This window comes from Heterodontus francisci, chromosome 15 (assembly GCF_036365525.1).
Source record: "Heterodontus francisci isolate sHetFra1 chromosome 15, sHetFra1.hap1, whole genome shotgun sequence".
Classification (NCBI taxonomy): Eukaryota; Metazoa; Chordata; class Chondrichthyes; order Heterodontiformes; family Heterodontidae; genus Heterodontus; species Heterodontus francisci.
In genome coordinates, this window is record NC_090385.1 from 63648106 (window position 1) to 63675337 (window position 27232).

The window sequence follows — 27232 nt, forward strand, 5'->3', positions numbered from 1 at the left end:
AGGTGAAGAAAATTGAGAATTAAATATCGAATAGCCTGGGAAAAAAACTGACTGAAATAGAGGCAAATATAAAATATGATTCAGGTTTCAGGATGCATACAATCTTTTGGTAATATCTTCCTGGCCCACTGATGCACCATTTCCCCTTTTCCTCTCTTAATAGCTGATGTTGCTAAGGGTGTTAGAACGCCTTTTCAGGGTAACGGCAGAGGATGCATCAGTTGGAAATACCCGACCCTTTTACAGGTTCCGAAGAAGGGTCACTGACCCGAAACGTTAACTCTGCTTCTCTTTCCACAGATGCTGCCAGACCTGCTGAGTGAATCCAGCATTTCTTGTTTTTGTTTCAGATTTCCAGCATTCGCAGTATTTTGCTTTTATTATCCTTTTACAGGTTGCACGGGGCCGGCCGGCAGACGGTTTTCTCGGTTGCACGGGGCCGGCCGGCGGACAGTTTTCTCGGTTGCACGGGACCGGCCGGCGGACAGTTTTCTCGGTTGCACGGGACCGGCCGGCGGACGGTTTTCTCGGTTGCACGGGACCGGCCGGCGGACAGTTTTCTCGGTTGCACGGGGCCGGCCGGCGGACGGTTTTCTCGGTTGCACGGGGCCGGCCGGCGGGCGGACGGTTTTTTCGGTTGGAGATGGAGCCCAAGCAGGAGGCGGATTCGGAATCACCGGCCCCTGCCACCAACATCTCCTATATCTACACTCCCGGCTACATCGAGAGATGCGACTCCCTTTCTAAGGTCACGAGCCGGGTAAGGCGAAAGGCCCATGGGGCAGTGCATAGCAACCAGCCCCTGGCGGGACTTCGAGGTCGAGATGATCTTTATTGCCCCCCCTCACCAGTGATGCCACTGCTACAAGAATTGAAACCCCTTCTTCCCACATGAGCCATGTGTTTTGTTCTGTAGTCTGTTTGACCCTGTGCCAATTTGCGTGTGGCTCAGGTAACAATCCAGAGATGTTCTGCATTTTAGTTTGGCCCCTAACTCCTCAAATTCTCTAAGCAGAACATCATTTCTGGTTCTACCTATGTCATTGGTTCCCACAGGATCACGACAACTGGATCCTCCCCCTCCCACTCCAGATTCCTCTCCAGCCGCAAGGAGATGTCCTTCACCCTGGCACCGGGCAGGAAACACAGCCGTCAGAGCTCTCAGCCGCAGATGCAGAGAACAGTATCTATCCCCCTGACTATAGTGTCTCTTATCACTACCACATTCCTCTTCACTCCACCCACTGGAATGGCATTTTTCACCGTGGTGCCATGGTCAGTCCGTTCATCCACCTTGCAGTCCTTCTCTTCATCCACACAGGTAGCAAGGACCTCATACCTGTTGGACAAGGTCAGGGGCTGAGGCTCCTCCATCACTACATGCTGATTCCCCCTACCTGCCTCACTCACATTCACACCCTCCTGTCCCTGTCCATTGGCCATCTCTAATATTCTCCCTACTCTAAGGAGTGTGACTGCTTCCTGGAACCAAGTGTCTAGGTAACTCTCCTCCTCCCTGGTGCTCCACAATGTCTGCAATTCAGTCTCCAGCTCGGTAATTCTGAGCTGAAGTTGTGCAAGCTGCAGACACTTACTGTAGACATGGTTGTCCGGGATTGCAGTGCGTTCCACAGATTCCCACATGCTGCAGTTGTAGCACACCACCAGCCCTGCCATCTCTGTACAACCTTTTTTTAAAAAATTGTCAATTAATTAATAATTCACACAGCTGAAATAATGGAAAGTTGCACATACCTACCTTCGAATCAAAGAAAGAAGACTCACCAGCTGCTGGAGGCTAAAAAAAAAAGATAGGAAAAGGCGCCCCTCTTTCCCCCTCTGCACGAATTCCCACGTGCACCAAATTTCCAACTTCACTCTGGCAATGTCTCACTCAGGAAGATGTCCCCTCACTGCTAAATGGAGAAAGTTATAACCAGATGCATTTCATTTCTTAGAACGGAGTTTTTTTAAAATTCATTTGTGGGATGTGGGCATCACTGGCTAGGCCAGCATTTATTGCCCATCCCTAATTCCCCTTGAATTGAGTGCCTTACTAGGCCAGAGTCACATGTAGGCCAGACCAGGTAAATTAAATCAGTAAGTTGTTACCTTAAAACAGGTTCTGCTTGGCCAACGTTAGAGAGTTACTTTGAAGAAGTAACATCGAGGATAGATGAAGGAAATGCAGTGAATATGATTTATATGAATTGCACCATAAAGTATGGGACAGGCTTTATGGACCAACTGATCTTTTCCTGTGCTTCATTTTCTTATGTCTGCATGATGTTTCTATGATATTTCTGCTCTTGTCCTTCTGTGTAGTAGAGGTCACAATGGACATGTAATCAAAAAAACCCTTGGTGAATTGCTGTTGTAAACCCTTTAGATAGTAAAAGCTGCAGCCTCAGTGAGCTGGTTATGGAGAGGATGGCTATTCAGTTGAATGGCAGGGGTGCAGATCAAGCAATCTGCTCTCATAGAGTCATTATGGCACAGAAGAAGGCCATTCAGCCCTTCAAGTCCATGCTGGGCATGTTCTAACCTAGATGGTGTTAAGCTTCTTTATTGTTGTAGTTGCACCCATCGAGGTGAGTGTTCAGTATTCCATCACATTCTGACAAGCCTTGCAGATGTTGGAAAGACTTTGAGAGGTCAGGAGGTGAGCCAAATATTGTAGAGTACCTCGTGTCTGCTCTGTTTTGGTAGGCATGGCTGGTCCAGTTAATCGCTTGGTCAACCATGATCCACAATGTGTTGATGAGTTCGAGTGACAGTGGTGCTGCTGAAGGTTAATGGAAATGTCTTTTTTTTTATTACTTGAGTTAATCATTGCATTACCTGACACTACTAGCGCAGGCCTGCTACAGGCTGGCACTGGCTGCCTTAATATCAGAGTAGAATGGAGCTGAGTACCAAAATAATCAGTAGATGGTCACTTGATAGGACTCCTTGGTACCATTTTCAGTTGAATGCTGATATTAAGGTCAACTCCTGTCACCTCTATTGGCATTTAGTTCTTGCATCCATGTCAAGATTAAGGCTGCAATGAGGTCTGGAGCCAAGTGCTTCTGGTAGAACCCAAACCAAACATCAATGAGAAAGTTAATAGGTGAGTAGATGTCGCTCAGTGGCACACACTCATGATATGCAATTTGGAAACCACTGAATCAACTGGTAATACAACTAATTTGCCTGAAACAGTGTATTAAGCAGCTTATCTGCCTCTGGGAGTTCATCTTTGTGAATTGTATCTAACTTCATAAGAATACCAAAATATAAATGAAATCAAAATCCCTTCCAGGCCAAATAGGTAAACATCTGAAAATGTTATATCAGTGGAGACTTTTACCGGCTGAATTGTCTGTTTATATGTTGTAACATTTTATAATCATAAGTAGATTTATTTTTATAATAATATTGGCCATACACAACTAAATCTAAAGGTTGTCTTCATTGCATCATTGACAAGACCTAGACATTGTCTGAAGCAGTTTAAAATATACAAACAGGAAGTTTCACAGGTAACTTGTTCATTTGCTGGAATTAGGAGCTTTTGATTACAAGCTTCAAACAATGCAGATTCTGGGACCTTGGATCTCATGAAAAGCATACTGCCAGAGGATAATTAAAGTAGTTGGAGCATTTATAAATCTGGGGAATAGAGATTGTTCCTTTGACTTGGCATTTGCTATTTGCTTATGTAACATCATTTACACAATGTTTCTCCACTCCAATTAGTGTAGATTTGTAGTTTCCAGATTGAATGGTTTCTGGCCAAACATCTATTCCGGACCATTTTCATTTTTTTGGTGTTATCCTTGGTTTGGTGGTAGCACTCTCACCTCTGAGTTGGAAAGTTGTGGGTTTGATGCCCAGTCCACAGATGCTTGAGCACATAATCCAGGCTGACACTTTAATGCATTACTGCGAAAGTGCTATACTGTTGGAGATGCTGTCTTATGGATAAGATATTAAACCAACTCTGCCCACTCAGGTGGACATAAAAGATCCCATGACTCTAGAAACATAGAAAATAGGAGCAGGAGTAGGCCATTCGAGCCTGCTCCGCCATTCATTATGATCATGGCTGATCATCCAACTCAGTAGCCTGTTCCTGCTTTCGCCCATACCATTTGATCCCTTTAGACCCAAGAGCTATATCTAACTCCTTCTTGAAAACATACAATGTTTTGGCCTCAGCTGCTTTCTGTGGTAGCGAATTCCACAGGCTCACCACTCTCTGGGTGAAGAAATTTCTCCTCATCTCAGTGCTGAAAGGTTTACCCCATATCCTTAGACTATGACCCCCTGGTTCTGGACTCCCCCACCATCGGGAACATCCTTTCTGCATCTACCCTGTCAAGTCCTGTTAGAATTTTATAGGTTTCTTGGAGATCCCCCCTCACTCTTCTGAACTCCAGCGAATATATTCCTAACCGACTCAATCTTTCCTCATACGTCAGTCCCGCCATCCCAGGAATCAGTCTGGTAGACCTTCGCTGCATTCCCTCTATAGCAAGAACATCCTTCCTCAGATAAGGAGACCAAAACTGCACACAATATTCCAGTTGTGGCCTCACCAAGGCCCTGTATAATTGCAGCAAGACATCCCTGCTCCTGTACTCGAATCCTCTCGCTATGAAGGCCAACATACTATTTGCCTTTTTTACCGCCTGTTGCACCTGCATGCTTACCTTCAGTGATTGGTGTACGAGAACACCCAGGTCTCGCTGTATATTCCCCTCTCTCAGTTTATAGCTGTTCAGATAATCTGCCTTCCTGTTTTTGCTACCAAAGTGGATAACCTCACATTTATCCACATTATACTGCATCAGCCCACTCACTCAACTTGTCCAAATCACCCTGAAGCGCCTCTGCATCCTCCTCACAACTCACCCTCCCACCCAGTTTTGTGTCATCTGCAAATTTGGAGATATTACATTTAGTTCCCTCATCTAAATCATTAATGTATATTGTGAATAGCTGGGGTGCCCCACTAGTCACTGCTTGCCATTCAGAAACAGACCCATTTATCCCTACTCTTTGTTTATTGTCGGCCAACCAATTTTCTATCCATCGCAATACACTACCCCCAATCCCATGCGCTTTAATTTTACATGCTAATCTCTTATGTGGGACTTTGTTGAAAGCCTCTGAAAGTCCAAATTAACCACATCCACTGGCTCCCCCTCATCAACTGTACTAGTTACATCCTCAAAGAATTCTAGAAGATTTGTCAAGCATGATTTCCCTTTCGTAAATCCATGCTGACTCTGCCTGATTCTACCACTGTTCTCTAAGTGCTCTGCTATAAAATCTTTGATAATGGACTCTAGAATTTTCCCCACTACTGACGTCAGGCTGACTGGTCTATAATTCCCTGCTTTCTCTCTACCTCCCTTTTTAAATAGTGGGGTTACATTAGCTACCCTCCAATCTGTAGGAGCTGTTCCAGAGTCTATAGAATCTTCGAAGATGACCACCAATGCATCCACTATTTCTAGGGCCACTTCCTTAAGTGCTCTGGGATGCATACCATCTGGCCCTGGGGATTTATCGGCCTTCAATCCCATCAATTTCCCCAACACCATTTCTCTACTAATACTGATTTCTTTCAGTTCCTCTTTCTCACTGAGCCCTGCGTTCCTCAACATTTCTGGTATGATATATGTGTCATCCTTTGTGAAGACAGAACCAAAGCATTTAGTTGGTCAGCCATTTCTTTATTCCCCATAATAAATTCCCCTGTTTCTGACTGTAAGGGACATACATTTGCTGCCTTCAATCTTTTTCTCTTCACATACCTTTAAAAACTTTTACGGTCAGTTTTTATGTTCTCCGCAAGCTTGCTCTCGTACTCTATTTTCCCCTTCTTAATCAATCCCTTGGTCCTCCTTTGCTGAATTCTGAACTGTTCCCAATCCTCAGGTCTGTTGTTTTTCCTGCAAATTTATATGCCTCTTCCTTGGATCTAATGCTACCTCTAATTTCCCTTGTAAGCCATGGTTTGGCTACCTTTCCCGTTTTACTTTTGCGCCAGACAGGGATAAACAATTATTGCAGTTCATCCATGCGCTCTTTAAATGTTTGCCATTGCCTATCCACCGTTATCCCTTTAAGTAACGTTTCCCAATCCGTCATGGCCAACTCGCGCCTCATACCTTGGTATTTTCCTTTACTAAGATTCAGGACCCTTGTCTCAGAATCAACTACGTCACTCTCCATCTTAATGAAGAATTCTATCATATTATGGTCGCTCGTCCCCAAGGGGTCTCGCACCACTAGATTGTCAATTATTCCTCTCTCATTGCACAATACCCAGTCTAGGATGGCCTGTTCTCTTGTTGGTTCCTCAACGTATTGGTCCAGAAAACCATACACTCCAAGAATTCCTCCTCTACAGTATTGTGACTAATTTAATTTGCCCAATCTATATGCAGATTAAATTCATCCATAATTACAGATGTTCCTTTATCGCATGCATCTCTAATTTCCTGTTTAATACCATTCCCAACATTTCCACTACAGTTTGGGGATCTATATACAACCCCCACTAATGTTTTTTGCCCCTTAGTGTTTCTCGGCTCTACCCATACAGATTCCACATCGTCAGAGCTAATATCTTTCCTCACTGTTGAGTTAATTTCCTCTTTAACCAGCAATGCAATTCCACCGCCTTTTGATTTTTGTCTATCCTTCTTAAATACTGAATATCCCTGGATGTTCATTTCCTATCCCTGGTCACCTTGCACCCATGTCTCTTTAATCCTGATTATATCATACCCGTTTACATCTATTTGCGCGATTAATTCATCCACCTTGTTGCGAATGCCCCGTGCATTAAGACACAAAGCTTTAAGGCCTGTCTTTTTAACATTACTTATCCTCTTCCCACTATTTTTTACTGTGGCCATGTGTGATTCTGGCCCTTGATTTCTCTGCCTATCACTTTTCTTATTCCCCTTACTGTCTTTTGTTCTTATCTTTGATCCCCCCTCCTCTGACTCCATGCAAAGGTTCCCATCCCCCTGCTATTTTAGTTCAAACCCTCCCCGACCACTCCAGCAAATACTCCCCCTGGGACATCAGACCCAGTCCTGCCCAGATGTAACCTGCCCAGTTTGTGCTGGTCCCACCTCCCCCAGAACCAGTCCCAATGCCGCAGGAAATCTAGAACCCTTCCCCTCACACCATCTCTTCAGCCACATATTCATCTGAAAAATCCTGCTATTTCTACTCTGTCTAGCACGTGGCACTGGTAGTAATCCTGAGATCACTACCTTTGAGGTCCTACTTTTCAATTTACTTCCTAGCTCCCTAGATTCTGCTTTCAGGACCTCATCCTTTTGTTTACCTATGTCGTTTGTACCAATGTGTACCACAACCACTGGCTGTTCACCATCCCGCTTAAGAATGTCCTGTAACCGCTCTGAGACATCCTTGACCCTAGCACCAGGGAGGCAACATACCATCCTGGAGTCTCTTTTGCCGCCACAGAAACGCCTATCTATTCCCCTTACAATTGAATCCCCTATAACTATTGCATTCCCACACTTTTTACTCCTCCCCTGTGCAGCAGAGCCAACCGTGGTGCAACGAATTGGGCTGTTGCTGCTTTCCCCTGAGAGGCCATTCCCCCCCCCAACAGTATCCAAAGCAGTATACCTGTTTTGCAGGGGAATAGCCACAGGAGATTCCTGAACTGCCTGCCTAGTCCTCTTGCTCTGCCTGGTGGTCACCCATTCCCCTCCTGCCTGTGGGGTCTGAGCCTGCGGTGTGACCACCTCTCTATACATGCTATCCACGATACTCTCCGCCTCGTGGGTGCTCCACAGTGTCCCCAGCTGCCGCTGCAGCTCCGAAAACTGGGCTTCCAGGAACTGCAACTGGATACATTTCCTGCACACATGCTGATCCCGGGCACTGGAAATGTTCCTGGCTTCTGACATGGAGCACAAGGAGCACACCACAGCTTTGAGGTCTCCTGCCATGATTTAACCCTTTCAATTAAATTAAGCCTTCTGGAAGATCTTAATGTCCAATAATATCAGTTACTCTAGGGCCCTTCTTCCCTGGTCTTCGTTACTACAGAACTCCCTAAAAAAAAACACTACTTACTATATTTGAAAGAAACTTTAAACTTTTCTTACCTGAGATACTTACCCAGCTATTTAGAGCTATTTGAAGAGCAGGGAAGTTTTCCAAGCATCCTGCCAACATTTATTCCTCAACTGACATCATCCAAAAAAAAACATTATCTTGTCATTCACGACCTTACCGTGCGCAAATTGACTGTTGCGTTCCCTAAATGACAACAATGATTTATAGTTCAAAGTAATTCATTGTTTGTGAAGTGCTTTGGGACAACCCGAGAATGTGAAAGATGCTATATAAATACAAAAATAAAAGCAAAATAGTGCGGATGCTGGAAATCTGCAATAACAACAGAAAGTGCTGGAAATACTCAGCAGGTCTGGCAGCATCTGTGGAGAGAGAGAAACAGAGTTAACGTTTCAGGTCTGTGACCTTTCGTCAGAACTGGCAACGTTAGAAATGTAATAGGCTTTGAGCAAGTGAAAGGGGGGAGGGGGAAAGAAGAACAAAAGGGAAGGTGTGTGATAGGGCAGAGGGTAGGAGATTAAATGACAAAGATTTCATGGAACAAAGGCAAAGGGAGGGCTAATAGTTGTAGTAAAAGACAAAGCATTAGTCCAGATAGAGTGTTAATGGTAGAATAATAAACAGCTCTGTCAGCATTCTGAAGAGACCATTCCCTCTGCAACACCTTGGTTCATTGTTCCATCGCCTTGTCCCCTTCTCATGGGACCATCCAATGCAATTGCAGGAGGTGTAATACCTGCCCTTTTACTTCTTCTCTCCTCACCATCTAAGGCCCCAAGCACTCCTCCCAGGTGAAGCAGCGATTTACTTGTACTTTCAATTTAGTATACTGTGTTCGCTGCTCACAATGCGTTCACCTCTATATTGGGGAGACCAAACGCAGATTGGGTGACTGCTTTGCGGAACACCTCCACTCAGTCCGTAAGCATGACTTAGAGCTTCCAGTTGCCTGCCATTTTAATTCACCACCCTGCTCTCGTGCCCACATTTCTGTCCTTGGCCTGCTGCAGTGAACCTCAACACAAGTTTGAGGAACAGCATCTCGTCTTCCAATTAGGCACTGTACAGCCTTCTGGACTTAACATTGAGTTCAACAATTTCAGAGCATGACTACCTTTTGTAAAATTTTATTTTAGTTTTTTACCATGTGCCTATCTTAAACTTGCTTTTAATGTTTGTGCTTTTGGACAGAACTTTTCATTATTTTGCCATTAGCACTCTGGACGAATGCTTTGTCTTTTACTATAACTATTAGCACTCCCTTTGCCTTTGTTCTATGACATCTTTGTCATTTAATCTCTCCTGCCCTCTGCCCTATCACACACCTTCCCTTTAGTTCTTCTTTCCCCCTACCTTCCACTTGCTCAAAACCTATTACATTTCTAATCTTTGCCAGTTCGGATGAAAGGTCACAGACCTGTAACGTTAACTCTGTTTCTCTCACCACAGATGCCGCTAGACCTGCTGAGTATTTCTGGCACTTTGTTTTCATTGTATATAATTACAAGTTCTTTTTCCTACTCTGGACCAAGCAAATTCACAGAAATTGAGTGCCAATTTTGGACAGTGATGCTATGCTCGGTAGTCTTGCTGAGTCTAGCTAGGTTTCCTTTTTTTCCCTCCGTTTGTTTCCCTTCAGAAAGTTTTTAGACCTCTTGGCTGTTGACACCATTCCAGAATGTATAACTAGGTTGACTATATTTGCAGCAGCACTTTCACTAAGGAAGACATTTGCCATTTGTTTAGCAAATGGTAATTTTATTTTCTTTTGTGTGAAACTGTTGCTGCAGTATTGGTGCCACTGCGATGCCCAAAATATGGTGCTGAAATTTGGTTACCTGCCCCTATCCAAAAGGATGGGTAAAAGCTTGAGTAGCATTCTGTGGTATTAATGGATTCCTGGTTACAATATGAACTGACGATGTTATTGAAGTTTTATACCACTGATTTGTGTGTAGGGAGATTTTGTGAGAGATGAGAGAATTGGGAAAAGTAATGGGAGAGATGGTGAGCAGTGTCACATGGAGAGAAGGGACACACTTTTTATCTGCAGTTAGAATGTAACTGTAAATTAGTGAATTGTTTAAGGTTATCATTTTTCTTTCTCTTGCCAATCACCAATCTCTCCTCTGCCCACCAGCTCATATGCTGCGGACATGGATTTCTCACGGGACTTCTCTCCAGTGCTTTGACCTTGATGGGTGGGAATGCATTACCGCTGAGCCCAATCCTGCACTTGCCCAAGATTCATGTACTTGCATTTTGCAGGAAATTCATTGGACAGTGGGCCGGAGCAGGAACTGTAGTGGGGTTTATTTTCAGCCCAGAGATGCTGAAGCCAATTGCAGTGCTGTCCCGACTAAGATCATCCAACTCAGCATGTCTTTGAGTTCATGCTATTCCTTTAACCAAAAGTAACACAAATTATCTGACGAAAGGTCACTGACCTGAAAAGGTAACGCTGCTGCTCTCTCCACAGATGCTGCCAGACCTGCTGAGTATTTCCAGCATTTTTTGCTTTTATTTCAGATTTCCAGCATCTGCAGTATTTGCTTTTATTATACAAATTATCTGCTCTTTGTTCCCTGTCACATCTGCTCCTGAATGACTGTATGGAGACTGCAGAGTATGACTGCGGGGAAACTTGCTGTTTAAAAATCTTCTCTCAGTTGTTCCCATAGGGAAATGTATGGCATATGCTTGATTACCTCCCTGATGGAATGGCCAGGGTCTTGAATTGATATATAAGGAATTGGAAGCACAATTCCATATTCAGCATGTACTGCTTGGTTGCTATTGGAAGCCTGCACATATTGATCTGCCCTTCTCGTCTGCTAACTAATCCCCATCTTTTTCTTCTAGGCCAGCATGGTCCATTCTCTGATTGCCTCTTATGGATTACTGAAATACATGAGGTACAGCCATTTTGTTTACCAGAAATATCTTTGTAGGCATCAAGCTTCATGTTTATAATATTCCCAGCTGCATCCACCCACCTTAGCTCCATATCCCTGAATACCCTTGGCATATAAAAATGTATCACCCTCGGATTTAAAATTCTTAATTGCGCTAGCATCGACTGCTTTTTGTGGGAGAGTGTTACAAATTTATATCACCCTTTTTGTGTCGAAGTTCTCACCTTAATGGCTTGGCTGTGATTTTAAGGTTGTGTGTCTTTATCCCTAGATTCTCCCACCAGCGGAAAAGGTTTCTCTCGATCAATTCCTTTCCAAATCCTAAAAACCTCAATCAAATCACTCCTTGACTTTCTATATTCCATGGCATACAAGTTTATTTTATGTATTCTCATAATCTGACTCATGGAGCTCTGCTAAATTCTGGTGAATCTGCACTGCACTCCTTCCAAGGCCAGTACATCCTTTCTAAGGTGTCGTGTCCAGAGCTGTACACAGTGCTCCAGATATAATCTAACCAGGGCTTTGTATAGTGGATATTTGATGTAGTTAAAATTACTGCAATGGCAAAATTTTGGTCCAGTGTACTGCCACCCATTATCCCCATTTGAACTCTAAATATCTGCTCCCAGGGTGGTCCTGTGTGCTGGTTTTAAAGTACAACAATGAGAAGAGGAAAGTAAGAAGTCGGGGTGTGGGTGGAAAGAAATATACTGATCCCCTTGCAGTTCATGAAAGTTGCTTGTTTCATTTTCGTGAAAGTGCTGTTACTCTGATTGAAGAGGAAACTTACAGAAGTCAAAGCTTACTTCTTGTTTCATTCAGATTATCAGATTAAATTGGGATCAGGCACTAACTTGTTGTCCAGCTTCCCAGTTTCTCCTCAGTTTTCCAGAAGGTGCTGACTGAGACTGTGATGTGTTTCATAGATGCTGGTTGAGCTCTGTTTTACAAACAATGATGGACAGAAAAAGATGCTCTGGTCCATCCAGCATGTCCCACTGTCATGCAGGCCCCCACCTGCCAAGAATGAGGAACATTAATTTTGCCACATGGACATTAAATTTCAAATTGTTGCTGGGAAGAAGAGAAGGCCTGATACAAGGGGTTGCCAAGCCTGGCTGGAAAGTCATTTTTGCATATTAACAGACAGGCTTGTAGACAAAGGATCGTTCCCTGACCCACCCAATACACAAAGCCAGAAGTGGTTATACCAGTCGGTCACGTGACCATCCTGCTGGCCAATTTGGGGAGTTTTAAGTTGTAGAGACAGGGTTTGAACTGGCAGCAAGCTCTGTGCTCCTGCATTGAAAAGACCTCCTCCCTTCCTGTCTGCTTCCATCTCTTTCTCGCAGAACTGAAACCCACTGAAGACACATGGACCCCAAGAGAAAAGTCTCCTACAGTGAACAAGGTTTAAGAAGAATACTGGGCCCCAACGAAAAGCAAGATCAACCTACAAAAGAACTCCACAGTGAGCTCGAAGAACCGTAACAAAGTCTTCAGATATTGCCTCAAACCTTTCCACTTTATTTTTCTTCTCTTTTCTGTCTCTATTTGCATGTGTGTATCGCGTATGCATGCTAGCGTGGGTGCATCATGTATCCGTAGGCGTCAAGCAAATTAGAGTTTAAGTTTTAATAAATTTCACTTTTCTTCTTTAAACATAAGAAAGCCTGTTGTGCTCATTTCTTTGCCTTATAATTGGAAAACGGTGAACAAGGATGCACCTAGAGGGAGCTCAAAACACAGTGTGTTTAAAATCAAACCCTGTTACAGTAAGACCAGGTGAAGGCTGAGAGGGACCCCGAGACACCTTTCTCACCTGGTCATAACACCCACACATTTGTGATACTTTGTGTATCACAATAGATGCACGTTCCACACAACCCATGTGAACTCTTGGGAGAGGAACATAAACTAAGAAAAACCCTGGCCAATTTAGGGGAAAAAATCTGGGGAAATTTCTATCCGACCCCAGCAAAGTGATCAAAACTAGTCCAGGTGGTCACTTTGGCTCTGATAATTCCTTGCAGTACCTACCTTTTGTAAGAGGAGATCCAGCCACAGCCAGAAACAGGTGAAAATCTCGCTTGAACAAAGTCAGTGGGCTGGCTTTTACCAGCCATCTAGGGTAGGTTGGGAGGTGGGTGGGGTGTCAGGGCTAAAAATGGCAAGGGAAGGTGGGGGGGGTGGAGTGTCGCCATGGAATTTTACCAGGGGCAGGGAAGGCCGAGGATGGGCTTCCTGCCCAAAGGCCAATTGAGACCCATAAGTGGCCAATTAAGGGCCTCCCCACCATGGCTGGTATTTTATCAACAGTGAGCGGGGGGGCCCTCTGCACGTGGGGAGGCCACCCAGTAAAAGCTGGCAGGCTTGGGAGTGCGGCGGCTGTGGGGAGGGGGGGGTGGGGGGCGGAGGCGGAGGATGCGAGGTTCTCCTGATTGGGACCCTGTGGCCAACGGAAGGCCTCCTCGGCAGCAAGGCGCACCCTCTTGGAAAGAAACCCCCACCCTCATGACTGATCGCCTCTCTCCCCCACCCCCACAATAGTCAGGCAAGCCCCAGCAAGCCTCACAAACTTACCTTCATTCTGGGGCTTTCTCTATGCTGTCTGGTCTGGGCCTGCTGCAGTCCCAGCAGCGGCCATTACTCCTGGTGGTGTTGCTGAGACTGAAGAACTGCCTGTCCTCTGAATGGCCAGCAGATCTTGGAGGGGGCTATTGTATTATAAAGGGACAGAAGCCCCAGCGCCAGGCAGTTAATTGCCTGAGTGCCCAGAAATGCGTTGTGGGGGGGACTCTGAACAGCCGAGGTGGGGTTGCCCTGGTGTCGGGACCCTTGCCACGGGCACAAAATTGAGCCCAGTGAATCAACGTTCATTGCAGAAGCTGGTAGCCTCTTCCAGATGTCCAGTATTCTATGGTAAAAGAACTACCTCCTGACATATAAACGAAATCTAGCCATTTACAACTAAAATTGTGACTTCTATTCCTCCCTAATCTATTTAATTGAAATAAACTGTCAACTCAAATGCAATCTATTCCCTTCATCACCTTATAAACCAAGATCATGTGATCCCTAAGTCTGTGTAACTCTGAAGTGTAAAGCCCCAGCTCTTCTAGTCTATCATGAAAACTAAGATGCTTCTAAACTGGGAATTAATCTAGTGGCTCTCCTTTGCACCCTTTCCAATATCAGCCACCATGTGAGGAGACCAAAACTGGACATGGTATTCCAACTGAGACCTGACCAAGGTCTTGTACAAGGACAAAATAGTTTGCTTTGTCTCGTAAATGCTCCTCAATGGCCTATTCCCTCCTGTGCCTGTCTTCTCACCGCTGCCTTCCCTTAAGATCTTGCTACAGCCTCACCATTTCCCCCCTTCCCTCAGCGCTCGCTCCAGACCTCGCCACTGTTCCACCCCCCCTCCCTCTCCTTGGCCGATCGTTCCTCACTCCTCTCCTCCGCCCCCCCCCCTCCCCACCACCACACCGTTCTCCGGCCAATTGCTCCCCGCTTCTCTCCACCCCCAGAGGCTAGCTCCAGGCTGCGCCCCTTCCCTCCTCTTGGCCACTCGCTCCCACCTTCAGTCGTTCTCTGCGCACTGCACAAAGAGGCAAAACGGACTGCGAGGGGTGACAGGGCGACACAGGAGCGAGTGGCTGAGAGAAGGGAAGTGGCGCGGCCTAGAGCTAGCGGCTGCAGGGTGGCGGGGTGGGGGGAGCAGGGAGCGAGTGGCTGGAGAGCAGAGTGGCGGGGGGAGGGGGGAATGGGAGGAAAATAGTGAGGAACATTCGGCCGTGGGGGGGGGGAAGCAGTGGCGAGGTTTGGAGCCATTGGCTGGGGGTGGGGCTCGGTGAAACTGTGCCCCCTAGTTATAGATTCCCCCAAGAGGGGAAACAACCTCTCAGCATCTACCCTGGCAAGCCCCCTCAGAATTTTATACGTTTCAATAAGATCACCTCTGAATCTTCAAAACTCCAATGAGTATAGTCTTAACCTTTCCTCATAAGACAAACCCCTCATCCCAGGAATCAGCCTAGTGAACCTTCTCTCAGCCGGCTTCCTGTGCCAGTATATCCCCCCTTAAATAAGGTGACAAAACTGTACACAGTACTGTAGGTGTGGTCTCACCAACATTCCATACAGTTGTAGCAAGTCTTCCCCTTTACAATAAAGGCCAACATTCCATTTGCCTTCCTAATTACTTGCTGTACCTGCATGCTGATTTCTGGTGATTCATGTACAAGGACACCCAGGTCCCTCTGTACTGCAGCATTCTGCAGTCTCTCTCCAGTTAAATAATCTGCTTTTCTATTCTTCCTGACAAAATGGACAACCTCACATTTTCCCACATTATACTCGATCTGCCAAATTTTTGTCCATATACTCAACCTATCTATATCCCTTTGCAGACTTTTTGTGTCCTCCTCACAACTTGCTTTCCTCCTATCTTCATATTGTCAGAAAATTTGGCTACAATATCCAAGTCATTAATATAGATCGTAAATAATTGAGGCCCCAGCACAGATCCCTGTGGTACTCCACTAGTTACAGTCTGCCATTCTGAAACTGACCCATTTATTCCAGCTCTCTATTTTCTGTTAGTTAGCCAGTCCTCTATCCATACAAATATGTCACCCCTAACACCATGAGCTCTTCTGTAGTAACCTTTTATGTGGCACCTTATTGAATGCCTTTTAGAAATCCAAATACAGTACATCTCCTGCTTCCCCTTTATCCACCCTGCTTGTTACATCTTCAAAAACTAATAAATTTGTCAAACATTATTTCCCTTTCACAAAACTGTGTTGACTGTGCCTGATTGTATTGTGATTTTCTAGATATTCTGCTACTACCTTTTTAATAATAGATTCTAGCATTTTCCCAATGACAGATGGCCTATAGTTTCCTTCTTTCTGTTGCCCTCCTTTCTTAAACAGAGGTATTACATTTGCAGTTTTCCAATCCGGTGGGACCTTTCCAGAATCTAGGGAATTTTGGAATAGACAACCAATGCATCCATTATCTCTGCAATCAATTCCTTTAAGAACCTCGGATGCAGGCCATCAGCTGTAGAGGACTTTGTCAGCCCATTAGTATTGCCATTACTTTTTTTCTAATGATGGTGATTGTTTTAAGTTCCTCCCTTCCTTTTTCCTCCTGATTTTCTACTATTCTTGGGATGCGTTTTGTGTGTTCTACTATGAAGATGGATTCAAAATACTTGTTCAAAGCCTCTGCCATTTCCTCGTTTCCCATTATTAATTCCCCAGTCTTGTCCTCTGAGGGACTAATGCTCACTTCAGCTACTCTTTTCCTTTTTATATAATTGTAGAAGATTTTACTATCTGTTTTTATATTTATTACTAGTTTTCTATCATACTCCAATTTATCACTCTTTGTTTTTTTAAGTCATTGTTTGCTGATTTCTAAAATGTTCCCATTCTTCTGGCCTACTACTAATCTTCACTGCATTGTGTGCCTTTTCTTTCAATTTGATACCGTCCTTAACTTCCTTAGTTAGCCACAGATGGTGCATCCTTCTGATAAAGTCTCTTCCTTAGTGGAATATATCTTTGTTGAGAGTTATGAAATAGCTCCTTAAATATCTGCCACTGCTTTATTGCCGTCTTACCTTTTAACCTATTTCCCAGCCCACTTTAGCCAACCCTGTTTTCATACCCTTGTAATTGCTTTTATTTAAGTTTAAGACACGAGTGATGGACCTACATTTCTCACCCTCAAACTGAATGTCAAATTCTGTCATGTTATGATCACTCTTGCCTAGAGGATCCTTTCCTTTGAGGTTTTTAATTAATCCTGTCTTATTACACATTACCAGGTCCAAAATAGCCTGGTCCCTGGTAGGTTCTACAACGTATTGTAAGAAAAAAAAGATACACACTATGAACTTATCCTCAAGGCTAGCTTTGCCAATATGATTTGTCCAATTGATGTGAAGATTAAAATTATCCACGATTATTACTGTACCTTTTTTGCAAGCTGCTATTATTTCTTTATGTATGCTCTGTCCTACTTTGTAGCTACTGTTAGAGGCCTATAAACTATTCCCAACAGTAACTTCTTAACTTTGCTTTTTCTTATCTCCACCCAAACTGATTCTACGTCTTGATCTTCTGAACCAAGATCGTTTCTCACTATGGTACTTATCTCATCCTTTATTAACAGAGCTACCCCACCTCCTTTTCCTTTCCTCCTGTCCTTCTGAAATGTCAGATACCCTTGAATATTCAGGTCCCAGCCTTGGTCACCTTGCAACACTGTCCATCATATCATACTCATTCATTTCTATTTGTGCAATTAATTCATCCATCTTGTTATACATGCTGCAAGCATTCAGATAAAAAGCCTGTAATTCTGTCATCTTACCATTTGTTTTCTACTCTAACTTTAGTTGCTGGTACACTCTTATGTTTGTATGCTCTGTCCCTCCCTGTCACACTCTGGTTCTCAACGCATATCATTACCTTGCACTGTTTCTTTGTTCTTTCTCTTTAACTTTCCAAATCTCCCCTCAGGTGAACCCTTCCCCTCCACTATTTAGTTTAAAGCATTCTCTATTACCCGAGTTATATGAATCCCCAGGACAGATGCCAGTGCCCCATGAATCTCCCACACCAATCTTTGAGCCACACTGTTACCATCAGTTGAGGAGGGGTCAAAGGGCTCCCCTCTTTTTCCTCTCCTTGTTTGACCACATCAGATTTATTTCTTTTTTCAGTGGATATACTTGCCAATTCAGTGAGTGTTTATTTGTTTATGCACCGTGATCATAAAAAGAGCCAATTGGACAGATTTTCTTGAGTTCAACCAAAGAAAGAGGTTAACTTTATTGTACTCAAACTGATCTAAGTAAAAATAATAAAGTATGTTCCAACTTTCACACACCAATAGATTACAGAGTGGGGAAGGATAGTTTGGTCGAATTAGAGTCCAGAGAAATAAAAGGGGTATACAGTCTGAGGAGGTTGGTGACTTGGCTGGCTTCAGGCTGAATTCAGTGGTCATGTGACTTTCCTTTGGTCCAGAGGCTTCCGGTTTGAAGAGGTGGGGGACTGATTCCCTGGGAGACAGCAATGTGACTGAATTCCTTCAGGAGATCTCGGTCTGTTCTTTCCAGAAAGTACTCTACTCTCTAGCTCCCCCATCGGGCTAAGTCATGAAGCACAGCGAGCATGGATTGGTGAACAGACTAACACAATCAAACACAGACCAATTAGACCACTGAACACGACAGACTGCAGCAGGGAATATGCCTCGGTGCTCACAGTAACAGAGCACAAAGCTTTTAAGGTTTGAGTGGTTTGTCTCCACCAGTTTAATATTCAGGTTTCCAGCCGATGGATTAAAATAAAATCATCATTGGACTTAGGACATTTTCAAGACACTTCTACACCATGCGAAATGAAATGCAATGACGGGAGCATTTCATTAGAAGTTGTAAAATAAAAAAAAGGGACTGTACACACACATTCATCCTCGAACACTCACTTATCAATCTCACACTGTCATAGCTATGCTCTGGTATAGTTTTCATCCAGGATGATTCTGTGCTGAGTTAGACTCTGGATAAAGTTCAGCTATCACATTGTTTTTCGCTGCAACGTGAGTAATCTTTAGATGCTAAGGTTGCAAAAGCAAGCTCCATTGGACTAGCCTGGCATTCTGAGTTTTGAATTTCTCCACAAATGTCAAAGGATTGTGGTCAGCATAAGCTACTTTTCGGATATATACTTCGAAGTGCTTGAGAGCCAGTTACAGTCCAAGAGTTTCCTTCTCTACAGTAGAGTATCTTCTTTGATGTTTGCTTAATTTCTTGGAAAAATACTCAACTGGTCCTTCAGTGCCTACCTAACTCATGATCTTGGAGCAGAACAGCACCTACCCCTAGGTCAGGAGCATCAACTGCCACTTTAAATGGTTTTTGGAACTGCTAGCATCGGCTCGTTGATTAAGATGGCTTTCAGCCTCTCGAAAGCTGTTTGGCACTTCCTTGACCACACTACTTTCACACTATTCTGTAATAAGTCTGTGGAGTGGCTTTAATGCTGAAGTTTGGGACAAACTTGTGGTAAAACCCACACAGGGCGGCACAGTGGCGCAGTGGTTAGCACTGCAGCCTCACAGCTCCAGGGACCCGGGTTCGATTCTGGGCACTGCCTGTGTGGAGTTTGCAAGTTCTCCCTGTGTCTGCGTGGGTTTTCTCCGGGTGCTGCGGTTTCCTCCCACAAGCCAAAAGACTTGCAGGTTGGTAGGTAAATTGGCCATTATAAATTGTCACTAGTATAGGTAGGTGGTAGGGAAATATAGGGACAGATGGGGATGTTTGGTAGGAATATGGGATTAGTGTAGGATTAGTATAAATGGGTGGTTGATGTTCGGCACAGACTCGGTGGGCCGAAGGGCCTGTTTCAGTGCTGTATCTTCTAAAAAAAAAAAAAATCCCCAAAAATTGCATTATTTCCTGTTTGGTTGTGGGGATGGGAAAATTCATCAACACCTGTGCCTTCGCTGCTCTGGGCAGCACTTGCCCTTGACCCACAACATGCCTTAGGTAGGTTACCTGAACTTTAGCAAACTCGCTCTTTGCGAGATTTAACACTAGGTCAGCTGACTGTAACCTTCGGAAGAGGACTTCCAACTGGTCTAGGTGGTCCCCCCACACTGTACACTAACAGATCATCCAGGTACACTACACAGTTGGGCAGGCCAGCCACTACCTGGTTCATCAGCCTTTGGAAGGTGGCTGGGGCATTTCTTAATCTAAATGACATCACCTGGCACTGGAATAAGCTGTCTGGGGTGACAAAAGCTGAGATTTCTTTAGCTCGGGTGGTTAAGGGAACCTGCCAGTATCATTTTAACAAGTCGATTCTGGTTATGTAGGTGGTGTTTCCTACTCAATCGATACAGTCTTCCAGGCGGGGCATTGGTATGAGTCGGCTCTAGTCACTGCATTAACTTTCCGGTAATCATTGCAGAGTCTTGTTGAGACATCGGACTTGGATGCGAGCACAACTGGTGAACTTCAGCTGTTCAGACTGGCTCTTAGCTTGTGCTCCAGTGTATACTGAATTTTTTCCTGCATCAGTTTCCTCGGACCTAGGAGATGGGGATTTTGGTTAATGGGAGGGGTCTCTCCTACATCCACATGGTGCAGGGCTTGGGTTGTGCACCCTGGTTAGTTCCTGTGGATCTCTTTAAACGCTGTGAGCAGCCTTGTTAGGTCTCCTCTCTGTTCTGCGTTTAGATAGGTGAGTATGGTGTCTAATCTCCCTAACATTTCGATGTTAGCTAACCGGATGGTAGGGAGTTCAATTTGGGAATCCTCCAAGCCTCCCTCTATCTCTTCTTCATTGTCCCTTTCACCCTCCTCTTTCCTGACTGCCTAACAGACCTGTGCTTGTCTGTCCCTTTCCCAACAGTGTTGCTGCTTTAACATATTGATGTGGCACAACATTTGCTTTTCCTCCTGTCTGGGGTGTCAATTAAGTAATTCACCTCACTAATCGTCTTTACTGCACCTGTCCGGCCACTGAACCGGGCTTTCAGTGGTTGACCCTGTATTGGTAGTAGCACTAACACATGGTCTCCGCGCTGAAATGTTCTGGCTTGGCATATTTATCTGTCTGCTTTTTCATTGCTGTTTGGGAGGCTTTTTGGTCTTCCTGAGCCACCGCATAGGCCCTTGTGAGCTGCCCACAGAACATGAAAATGTAGTCTAACATGGAAGGTTCGTCCCTGTGTCCCAAAAACCTCTCCTTGATTAGTTTAAGCAGACCTCTCACCTTGGGTCCAGAAACTAATTCCAAGGGATTAAAGCCAGTGGACCCTTTGAGTGAGTCCCTGGTAGCAAACAGAAGAAATTCCAACCCTTTGACCTAGTCATGGGGCGGGTACTCAAAGCAGTATGCCCTGATCATTGTCTTTAAGGTCTCGTGGTGCAGTTCCAGAGTCTTTTGTGACTGTGGGCGGTAGGCTGAGGACTTTAGCTGGGTTATGCCCAGCTAAACCTTGCCCGTCTAAGAGCGAAGTCCAAAGTACGGAAAGTCCTCATCAGAGAACTCCTCTTTGCTGACGATGCTGCTTTAACATCTCACACTGAAGAGTGCCTGCAGAGTCTCATCGACAGGTTTGCGTCTGCCTGCAATGAATTTGGCCTAACCATCAGCCTCAAGAAAACGAACATCATGGGGCAGGACGTCAAAAATGCTCCATCCATCAATATTGGCGACCACGCTCTGGAAGTGGTTCAAGAGTTCACCTACCTAGGCTCTACTATCACCAGTAACCTGTCTCTAGATGCAGAAATCAACAAGCACATGGGTAAGGCTTCCACTGCTATGTCCAGACTGGCCAAGAGATTGTGGGAAAATGGCGCACTGACACGGAACACAAAAGTCCGAGTGTATCAGGCCTGTGTCCTCAGTACCTTGCTCTATGGCAGCGAGGCCTGGACAACGTATGCCAGCCAAGAGCGACGTCTCAATTCATTCCATCTTCGCTGCCTTCGGAGAATACTTGGCATCAGGTGGCAGGACTATATCTCCAACACAGAAGTCCTTGAAGCGGCCAACACCCCCAGCTTATACACACTACTGAGTCAGCGGCGCTTGAGATGGCTTGGCCATGTGAGCCGCATGGAAGATGGCAGGATCCCCAAAGACACATTGTACAGCGAGCTCGCCACTGGTATCAGACCCACCGGCCGTCCATGTCTCCGCTATAAAGACGTCTGCAAACGCGACATGAAATCGTGTGACATTGATCACGAGTCGTGGGAGTCAATTGCCAGCATTCGCCAGAGCTGGCGGGCAGCCATAAAGACAGGGCTAAATTGTGGCGAGTCGAAGAGACTTAGTAGTTGGCAGGAAAAAAGACAGATAGCAAGGGGAGAGCCAACTGTGCAACAGCCCCGACAAACAAATTTCTCTGCAGCACCTGTAGAAGAGCCTGTCACTCCAGAATTGGCCTTTATAGCCACTCCAGGCGCTGCTACACAAACCACTGACCACCTCCAGGCGCATATCCATTGTCTCTCGAGATAAGGAGGCCCAAAAGAAAAAAGAAAGAAAGACCCATGACCTTTTGAAACATACTGGACATAACATTTGTGACCTGATCTGACTGGATCTCAGCAGGCAGCCCATAATAGGTGAAAAATTGGGTTAGCCCCTCCACCACTACCTTGGCAGAGATAGTTTTTAGGAGTTCTTAGGGGAATGGCCTCTGAAATCAGGTAGCCATATCCATAATGGTGAGAAGATACTGGTAGCCCCCTGTTTTCGGCAGGGGCCTCACACAATCCATCAGCACTCTGCTGAATGGCTCTCCCACCATTGGGAATTGGGGGTGCAGGTTTTATTGCAGTTTGGGGCTTCCCACAACCTGGTATGTGTGGCAGGTTTTACAGAACTCCACCACATCCTTGTGAAGTTTGGCCAGTAAAAATGCTGTCTTATGCGGGATTAGATTTTTTGGATACCAATATGTCCAGCCATTGGAATTGCATGCGCTATCCTCAATATTTCCCTATGGTACCTTGGCGGCACCACTATATGGTGGATCACTATCCACTCTTCATCCTCACGTCTGTGAGGAGGTCTCCAATTCCTCATCACCTCATTCTTTAAATAGTAGTACTCTGGAACTCCCTCTGCTTCAGCTTTCATTTGGGCAGTCTGTGCTAACCTTTTTAACTCTGGGTCAGCTTGCTGAGCCTCAACCAAGGAAGACCTGCTTAACACTTCCTTTGGGTCCTCTAAATTCCCAAAGGAGGTTTCAGATAACCAAACAGCTGTGTCATCTGTCTGCAGTGCCAGTTCATCCTCCTCTGACAGAGCTTGTTTGACCATGGACCAGGTCATTACACAGTCTGGGAAATGCCTGGGACCTTCTCCTATACCTGTTCTGACTCCCTGACCTCATTCTTCTTCTCCAAGACCCCTGGGGACACTACCACCTTGGCCCCCGCCAGTCCATTATCAAGGAGCAGGTCGACCCTGTCCACAGGCAAACTGAGGGCAATCCCCACAGTTAGCGATCCTGAAATAAGATCGCACTCCAAGTGCAGCTGGTACAAAAGTATGGGCCCCCGATATCATTCACTGCACTGTCTGGAGGAAAGGTCATCTCTTTTCCCAGCAGAAGGGATTAGGTGGCCTCTGTCTCCCTAAGTATGATTATGGGCTTACTTGCCTCACTCAAGGGATATGGGGTCACTTTTCCTTTAGACACAAAATCCTGGTAACTCTCAGGGATTTTGTTATGTTTTCCCGTACTGTTAGCGGTACATTTACAGGGACTTACTGCCACAGTTAAAGCCACAGCCTGGTCTGCCGTGCTTTTCATCAGGGCCTCTTCTCCTGCACTGGTCTGGTGTACCCTGACTAATCCTATAGGTTTTCCCTGTAACTTGCAGCAGTTAGCTTGAAGGTGACCTGCCGTGTTACAATGGAAACATACAGACTTTTGGGCATCATTTCAGTTCTTGGCACCTTCCACTTTTGGCCTGAGGAGGGCCCCCTGTGTTTTCAGCTTTCCTTTCTTGCCCATTGCTGTTCATCCTGCTATCACCCTCCCACCTTCTATCCTTTTCAGGTTTGTGGAGGTAAATAGGGAAGGATTTTCCTTGGGGCAAGGGTTTGTGAACAAGCTCATAATCATTAGCCAGGGTTGCTGACTGCCTGGGTCTTGGAACCTCTTGTTCCTCCACATGGGTTTTATGGAAAGGAGAAGCAAATTTTTGAGATTTTCGAGGATCTTCTCTCTCAGGTTTTCATAGGTAGGCTCTATCTTAAGCGCCCGTATCCATCAGTCGAAAGCAAGTTGCTTAATCCTTTCAGACTCAATGTAAGTTTGTTCAGAACTCCGAAGATTTTGGAATTTTTGGCGGCATGCCTCTGGTACCAGCTCATATGCACTCAGGATAGCATTTTTGGTTGTTTCATAATTTGATGAACTTTCGTCGGACAATAGGGAATAAACCTCATGGGCTTTTCCTGTTAATTTGCTTTGCAGTGGCATGGTCCAGCTCTCCGCTGGCCACTTCAGCTGTTCTGCTAACTTTTCGTATGAGATGATAAATGCTTCCACATTCCCCTCATCGAACTTTGGTATTAATTGGGCGATCTTTAAGAGCTTAGCACTCCGTCCTAAGCTCGGGGTAGTTCCCTCACTAGCGGTGCCTTCACTGGATACATTGGGTCTTTCCCTACTCAGTTCGAGCTGCCTTAGCTCTCTTTGCTGCTTCTCTTTCTGGAAAGCTCTTTCTTTCTCCCTTTCCTGGAATTCTCTCTCCTTCCTTTCTTGGAATTCCAGCTCTTGACTCCACTATTCCAGCTGTATCTTGGGTATTGCAAGCCTGTCTGTGTAGATTCTATGCTTGTCTCCGGTTTTTCAGTTTCAATTTCAAAATAGTTGACCAAACGTTTTAGGATTTCGGGTTTCCTAGCTTTTGGACGAATATTTATCTCTAAATGCCTACTCCTCAAAGCTAAATACTCCTCAACTCTTCAACGGCGAGGGCTTTTAAACTGTCCCAAGTACCTTCACTCAGTACTAGGAAGGTACTGGTCTTGAATGTGGACATTTTTGTACTCTAGCACTGAACCATAAGAAAACCCATATTGAAGTTTTTTTTTTAAAGATTATTGTTAGGGATCAATTTGGTTTCCTGCTTCCAATTTCTCATTTGTCTTTGGGTTTGATCCCAGAAGAGCCCCCAAATTTCTGTTACAATCAGGTGAGGAGGGGTCAAAGGGCTCCCCTCTTTTCCCTCTCCTCGTTTGATCGCAACAGATTTATTTCTTTTCTCAGTGGATATACTTGCCAATTCAGTGAGTATTTACTGATTTACGCGCCGTGATCATAAAAAGAGCCAATAGGACATGTTTTCTTGAGTTTAATCAAAGAAAGAGGTTAATTTTATTGTACTTAAACTGATCTAAGTACAAATAATAAAATACGCTCCAACTTTCACACACAGACACAGACACACACACACACACAGAGGTTACAAAGTGGGGAAGGATAGTTTGGTTGAATTAGAGTCCAGAGAAATAAAAGGGCTACACAGTCTGTGGAGGTTCTTGACTTGGCTGGCTTCAGGCTGAATTCGGTAGTTGTGCGACTTTCCTTTGGTCCTGAGGCTTCTGGTTTGAAGATGTGAACGCTGATTCAGTGGTTCTTTGGCTACTGGTTTGAAGAGGTGGACTCTGATTCAGTGGTTCTCTGGTTGACAGCAATGTGACTGAATTCCTTCAGGGAGATTTCTGTCTTTTCAGAAAGTTCTCTACTCTCTAGCTCCCATTCAGGGTCAAGTCATTAAGTACAGTGCACATTAATTGGTGAACAGACCGACACAATCAAACATTGATCAATTAGACCACTGAACATTGCAGTCTGCAGCAGGGAATATGCTTCAGTGCTCATGGTCAGCAGACAGAGTTCCTATGCCAATTTGCTCATGGCTGAGGTGGTAATCCAGAGATTATTACTGTTGTGGTTCTGCTTTTTAATTTAGCCCCTAGGTGCTCATATTCCCTCAGCAGAACCTCTTTCTTAGTCCTGCTTATGTCGTTGGTACCCACATGGACTACAACAACTGGATCCTTCCCTTCTCACTCCAAGTTCCTCTCCAGCCTTGAGGAGATGACCTTAACCCTGGCACCGGGCAGGCAACACAGTTTTCGGGCTTCACACGCTCGGCTGCAGAGAACCATATCTATCCCCCAAGCTAGACTGTCATCTACTACAACTACATTCCTTTTAAGTTCCCCTACTTGAATGGCTGTCTGCACCACAGTGCAGTGGTCAGTTTGCCCATCCTTCCTATCGTCCCTGCTGTCATCCACACAAGCTACATTGAATCTGTTGAACAGTTGCAAGGGCTGAGGCTTCTCTATTGCTACCTACTGGATCCCCATACCTGCTTCAGTTGTTGAAGAGTACGATTGACAGGAGGTGACTGCTTGCTGGGTGATCATATAACTCCTTGTTAGTGTATTTGTGATTAACTGGTGTGTTGTAAACTGGTATTCCTACCAAACCTAGTAAAAACATCAGTGTTTACTTTGGGCTTTTGAATGTTGACTCATTAGTTCTCGTAATTCTCATATCAAGGGGTGAAAGGTTACATCTTACAAAAGCAAAGTACTGTGGATGCTGGAAATCTAAAATAAAAACAGAAAAATGGTGGAAATACTCAGCAGATCTGGCAGCATCTGTGGAGAGAGAAATAGAGTTAACATTTCAGGTATACGAGCTTTCATCAGAATCTCGAGATCTATGTACAAGAACATCCAGATTTCTCTCTCCACCTATTAATGCTTTTCCTTGAAGTGTATGTATGTTGAGCATTCATTCTGTCCACATGCATAACACTGCATTTATTGAAGTTAAACATTGTTTGCCAGTCATGAGCCCAATCTCCCAACACATCAAGATTCACCTGAAGCCGTCTGGCATCATCTGCAGTCCTAACACTTGCTTAGATCTTGGTATAATCTGCAAATTTGCAGATCGTGCTCTCAACACTTCCATTTAGATGATTAATAAAAATAGTAATCAGCAACACTGATCGCTGTGGGATGCTACTGGTGACCAGTCTCCACAGCTCCAGCTCCATCTATAGCTACTTTCTTCCAGCCAGTTCTCAATCCAGGCAATATATTACCACTACTACCAGAGACTTCTATCTTCTAAAGAAGCCTCTTATTTGGAACCTTGTCAAGCTTTTTTGAAGTCTAAGTAGATAATGTCTACTGGGCATCTTTCATCCACCGTCTTGGTGACTTCAAATCAACATATTTCTAAGACATGATCTTTTTTGAAGCATGTTGGATGTTCATAATATCCCCCTGTCTCTCCAAGTAATTATATATTTCACCCCTAATAATTCCTTCAAGCATCTTTCCTATTATTCATGTCAAACTGATGGGCCTATATTTTACCCAGGTCTGTCTTGTTTCCTTTTTTAAAGATGGTGACGACATTAGCCTTCTTCCACTCCACGGGAACCATCCCTGAGTGCAGTGAGCTATTAAAAGTACTGACAAAGGCTTGCATACCATGTATCCTAACTCCATGAGGACCCTCTGATGGATATCATCTGGCCAAGCTGCTCTATTCTATTTTCAGGTTCTTAATTTGATCTAAAATTATAT

At 44.7% G+C, this 27232-nt stretch overlaps 1 protein-coding gene across 2 annotated transcripts in view; it reads left to right on the forward strand.

Annotated features, from left to right (window-relative positions):
* The first annotated feature begins 506 nt into the window (after positions 1-506).
* Positions 507-27232, forward strand: part of hdac8 (histone deacetylase 8) — a 163146-nt gene continuing 136420 nt past the window's right edge. For both annotated transcript variants that reach the window (XM_068047678.1, XM_068047679.1), the window contains exons 1-2: positions 507-760; positions 10987-11039. In XM_068047678.1, coding sequence (XP_067903779.1) covers positions 644-760; positions 10987-11039 — 170 coding nt within the window. In that variant the 5' untranslated portion in view covers positions 507-643. The remainder of the gene's footprint in view (positions 761-10986; positions 11040-27232) is intronic.